General features: G+C 46.0%; 1 protein-coding gene across 2 annotated transcripts in view; it reads right to left on the bottom strand.

The window, feature by feature from the left end:
* The window catches only part of LOC122544234 (ectonucleotide pyrophosphatase/phosphodiesterase family member 3-like), a 147,547-nt gene that overhangs the window by 123,396 nt on the left and 18,361 nt on the right, over nucleotides 1–5,790 (bottom strand). For both annotated transcript variants that reach the window (XM_043683314.1, XM_043683321.1), the window contains exon 2: nucleotides 1,658–1,736. In XM_043683314.1, coding sequence (XP_043539249.1) covers nucleotides 1,658–1,736 — 79 coding nt within the window. The remainder of the gene's footprint in view (nucleotides 1–1,657; nucleotides 1,737–5,790) is intronic.

Genomic DNA, 5,790 nt, shown 5'->3' on the forward strand with positions numbered 1-5,790 from the left:
AGTTCTCCATGTATTTCATGAGATCTAACCTTGCTAATCAGTCTCCCATGGGGAACCTTGTTGAATGCCTTACTGAAGTCCATATAGATCACACCTACTGCTCCGCCCTCATCAATCCTCTTTGTTACTTCTTCAAAAAACTCAGTCAAGTTTGTGAAACATGATTTCCCATGCACAAAGCCATGTTGACTATCCCAAATCAGTCCTTGCCTTTCCAAATACATGTACATCCTGTCCCTCAGGATTCGCTCCAACAACTTGCCCACCACCGAGGTCAGGCTCACCGGTCTATAGTTCCCTGGCTTGTCTTTACTACCATTCTTAAAGGGCGGCACCACGTTTACCAACCTCCAGTCTTCCGGCACCTCACCTGTGATCAATGATACAAATATCTCAGCAAGAGGCCCAGCAATCACTTCTCTAGCTTCCCATAGTGTACTAGGATACACCCGATCATGTCCTGGGGATTTATTCACCTTTATGCATTTCAAGACATTCAGCACTTCCTCCTCTGTAATATGGACATTTTGCAAGGTGTCACCATCTATTTCGGTACTTTCTATATCTTTCATATCCTTTTCCACAGTAAATGCTAATACAAAATACTAGTTTAGTATCTCCCCCATTTTCTGCGGCTCCACACAAAGGCCGCCTTGCTGATCTTTCCCTAGTTATCTTTTTGTCCTTAATGTATTTGCCAATGCTATTTCATGTTCCCTTTTTGTCCTCCTGATTTCCCTCTTAAGTATACTCCTACTGTCTTTATACTCTTCTAAGGATTCACTCGATCTATCCTGTCTATACCTTACATATGCTTCCTTCTTTTTCTTAACTAAACCCTCAATTTCTTTAGTCATCCAGCATTCCCTATACCTACCAGCCTTTCCTTTCACCCTGACAGGAATATACTTTCTCTGGATTCTCGTTATCTCATTTATGAAGGCTTCCCATTTTCCAGATAAATGGTTTTACATTTTAATATGCTGCCCATACACACTGCTTTGTGGAAGTTGTTGTGTTCAATGATAAATCAATATGTTTGAGCAGAAACTAAAGCCAAAAAAAAAATGCTTAATGTAAATGAATTTGTACCTGGCTCGCACAGTGCCAAACTCGGTAGCTCTTAGCCCCATGGTTTTGCTGAATTACTTTAGCGACAAGAGAAACTTACATAAATATGACAGTGATTATGTTAGAACAGATTGTGGGCAGAATCAAAAGTTAGATGCACTTCCATTCAGGTAAAGATGACATTGATTTTTAAGTCTATTAAAAAAGATAATAAAGTTGTAAATACAGCACAAGTCACTATCTTAAATTTCTGGAATACTTTATGGAATTTTACAAATGGCAAAGGTTACAATAAGTAATTTGCAGAGCTTTAAGAAGCCTCCCCAGCTTGGTATTCCTTGTGGGAAGGACAGCTAAATCAGAGTTGTTGTTATCACTGAAACATTCCCAAGATTGAGAAACAGCTTGGCAATTATGACAAGTGAAAATCAGTAATGTCTGAGGTGTTCACTGGTTTTACAGCCTGATTCAGCTCAAAGTAGCCCAACCACCACAAGGAAGTTACAATTAAAAACATTAGTAGAACATCAATGATGAAGAAATAACACTTTTCAAGTTTTAAAGTTGGTAAATTTATATCACGTACCTGCCACTTGTTTACTTGATCTGAGGCCAAGTCCAAGTCCAGATCCAAGTAGCAAAACTAACACAAACATGATCAGTACCTACATAGAAGGAAACATACATCATAAACTTGCATACACCATTTGAATACAGCCATTTAATTTTACTTTAGGATAAAGAAGCATTCATTCACTGGAAGGATCATGACCCAATGCACAATGTGGTAATTTTGACCTTTCATACTGGAGTTGGTTGAAAACAAGTTGGGTGCTATCATGTGTGGGAATTGCCTACTGTCGGTTTACTCCCTCATCATTGAAGGTAAATATTTCATTCAATATTTGCCAAAATCTGAAGGTTAGGAATCACCAGAACTTCCCATAATATTCCTACAAGGAGCTCATGCCTCCACTAACTACCCAAAATAATTTGCTGACACGAACATGTTTGTACTCTAACTTGTTAATTTATATCTATAAAAGTTTAACAAAAATTTGCAACATGTCTGAATGCTTGGAATTTTATTTTTTTAGGTATCCTACCACCTAGCTTATTCACGGAGAGCACTCCATTGCTTTGCTCAATACAAGGCTGAAGTATTCAGAGTTCTTTCAAACCAATAAAAACAATTGTCCCATTTTGAAGTATAAATATATATTTACAGTCGCAGTATTCTTCCTTGATTGACAAAAGTTCTCAAAATAAGTTTCTGGATTCTACTTTCATCTATAATTGTTGCAGCTAATATATAAATTACAAATAATCTTTGTCTGAATGTTCCATTCCAAGCCTTCAGAGTTTGTGGGGAGGCCACTTTTGCAGCATTCCGTACAGTTCTGGTTGTCCCACTGTAGCAAGGTTGTTGTTAAATTGGAAGGGTGCAGAAAAGATTTACAAGGATGGGAATAATTTAGTTTGGGAAATCAGGTCGGCATGGACGTGTTGGATCAAAGGGTTGGTTTCCATGTTGTATGAATCTATGACTTTACTTATTTCATCTATTCAACTAAACCATAAAATATCATTTAGCCTTTTTTTTAAAAAACGAAAGCTTTTGTTGGTTCCACAAAATGAGGGCCATTTGTAGACAGGTGTACTCGGGTAGTTCTTAAAACTGAAACTTTTCAAGAAATACTTTTATTGGATAATTTATCTGTTATGTCACACATTGCACTCCCATAAGGTTTGATCTCTGGTCTCCACTGTATAAACTTCTACACTGAAGAGATGAGCATTTAACTTTCCTGTTTAGTTGGTCATGAAAATATTTGGGACATCAATTTAGAACTACCTGTTTATGCAAATTAGTTGATCATTTTTGGAATTCACATTTGTTTGATTATTAATCAACATACTAAAGAATTTGCTCCTGGTTACAGAAGCCCAAATAACTCCATTGGAATTGTCCGCTTCTGGGATTTGCTCTGATTGCCATTACTGCCAAATCTTGGTTTCTGCCACCTTTACCAGGATGTAACACTGGGTAAAGGTTGTTCAACATAATTCAGTGTTACTAATCTCTTATGTCTATACTGTGTCTAAGGCCTACTTGATTATTAACAATACAGAAGAGGTTCTCGGCCTTTTGGCTAAGATCAAGTGTCTGTTCTTATCAGGACAAGGGTCGAGTTGCGAGTCATCAGAGCTAGTGGAGATCATTGCTGGATCGTGATTGGACGTTGGAGGATCGTTTGGTGGTGCTGACCTGCTATTGGTGGATCTTCATGCTGGCTTCGGCCTAACACCAATTCAGGGACCAGCCAACCTCAGAGCTATGGCCTCAACAGCTGCCCGCACCCCGGGCCAGGAGGTTCGAAACACCGTCCGGGTGTCTGTCAAGAAGGTGGAGAGCGTACACCAGTCGATCGGACGGTGTTCGTCAAGAAGGCGCTGTTCGAGTGCTGTGGGTTTGCCGCAGCAGATGTGTACTGCCTGCAGGACTTCCCTGCGGCAGGCTATTTTGACGTCACCTTCAGGAGTGTGAAGCAATGTGAGCAACTCCTGAAGGTCTTCAAGGAAATGGAAGGGGAGCCACTGTTCTCCATCTTGTCGGCGGTCCCCTTGTGTGTGCTTCCTGCACAGAGGAGCCGGGTTGTTATGATCCACATGTACAACCCTTACGTGCCAGCAACCGATGTCCTGGCGTTCCTGGGAAGATATGTGCAGGTCGAGGGACAAAGCACCGATGTGGTTGACCCTTTCGGGATCTGGACCAGCAAACGACAGGTCAAGGTAAACCTGAGGGTTGATGCCAGCGGGAATATCCTCCACCCACCCTCCAGCTTTGCTATCGGAGGGAGCAGAGGGTACCTGACTTATGCAGGGCAGCCGAAAGTGTGCCGAACCTGTGGGAGGTCAGGCCACATGGCGGCGGACTGCAAGGTCACGATCTGTCGGAACTGCAAAAAGGAGGGTCATCCGACCAAAGAGTGCAAGGAGGAAAAGAACTGCAATCTGTGCGGGGAGGCGGGCCACGTGTACAGGGCCTGCCCAAGACGAGGGGCCGCCATTTACGCGCAGATGGCCGGAGGCGGGCCACAAAAGGACGGCAAGGCACCGCAAACCAGCAAGGGAATGGTGTCAGGGGGCACGCAACAGGAAGGACAGGCCGGAGCAGAGCAGATGACAGTTACCGGAGAGGTACAGCTGCCGAGCGAAGCTCCGACAGGACAGGCGGAGGAGGAGAAGGTGGAGAAGAGAAAGAAGGAGGCAGAGGAATGGACCGTGGTGCAAAACAGGAGGAGGAAAACCCACCCGACCGCCAAGACCTCTCAGAAAAAGGGGAAAAGGCAGCTGCATGGGGAAGACTCGGACAGCTGTTTGGAGGGTGAGGACAGGCGTAAGGAGGGTCGTCACCAAAAGAAGAGGTAGAGCGCTGCGAGGAGAAAGGTGGGCAGCACCTGCCAAACAAGGGATGAACCTCCTGAGAAAATGGGAAACCACCACTCCCCACCAGGTGAAAGCCAGGAGGGACCCACCGCCACACAGCTCCAGGTCACTGGGAGCAGCGACCCTCTGACAGCCCCGCTGTCAGATATAGAAACAGACAGCGTGGACCCAGGTCTCGGCCTAATGACACCGAAGCGGGCAAATGGGCCGAGTGAGGAACTGGACAGCTACCTCAGCCCTGTGAGGGTCCAGCAGTTTGTGTTCTGCATGGGGATGCAGACAGCTACCCCAGAGGGGCAGGACCAGTGACAATCGGACATGGGTAACTCTACAACCTGTTAAAAATGGGGATAAAAATTGCAACTATTAAAGTGCGCAGCATAAAATCTGCTGCGCGATGTGTTTCAACACTGGCCTTCCTGGCCAACGTGAAAGCCGATGTCCTGTTCCTGCAGGAGTGTGGGATACCGCACCTCAGCAGCTACAGGAGATGGTCGAGCTTGTGGGCCCATGGGCCGTCAGTGTGGTCGGGGGGCAACGATAACCACTCCTCGGGCCTGGGTATCCTGTTGCGGGGAGGCAACTTCACCATCTCCGAGGTTAAGGAGGTGGTGGGCGGGCGCCTCCTCGTTGCTGATGTTACATACAGAAAAATTCCCGTGAGACTAATCAACATGTACGCCCCAGCGGGTAAGAGTGAACGGTTGGCCGTCCTGCAACAGCTTCCACTGTTGCTGGCTACATCCAGGCCGGTCATTCTGGCCGGAGACTTCAACTGTATCATTGATGCAGATGGATGATCCGGCGGGGGGACAGTAAACTGGATGCCACGTCCAGAGCCCTGATGGACACGGTAAAAGATGCCAAGCTGCATGACGTCTTCAGCCCCCCTGCAGACGGAGCGCAGCGTAGATATACATGGTCACGGGCAGACGGGTCTATCCGCTCAAGGATAGATTACCTGTTTGTGTCCCGAACGCTCTCGGTCAGATCCACCGACGTCAAGCCGGTGTTCTTCTCTGACCACTGCCTCCTGCTGGCCGACTGTCACCTACAGGACGAGCAGCGGGCTGGTAAGGGAACGTGGAAACTGAACACCAAGCTGTTGACCCCGGGAAACATTGAGAAGCTCAAGAGGGACTACGCAGGTTGGAGAACCGTGAAGCCCCTCTTTGAGTCCCCAGCGGACTGGTGGGAAACAGTAAAAGGGAACATCAAGAGGTTCTTCATCCGCAAAGGTGTTCAGGAGGCGAGAGAGAGACGGGG

This window comes from Chiloscyllium plagiosum, chromosome 3, assembly GCF_004010195.1.
Source record: "Chiloscyllium plagiosum isolate BGI_BamShark_2017 chromosome 3, ASM401019v2, whole genome shotgun sequence".
Taxonomy (NCBI): domain Eukaryota; kingdom Metazoa; phylum Chordata; class Chondrichthyes; order Orectolobiformes; family Hemiscylliidae; genus Chiloscyllium; species Chiloscyllium plagiosum.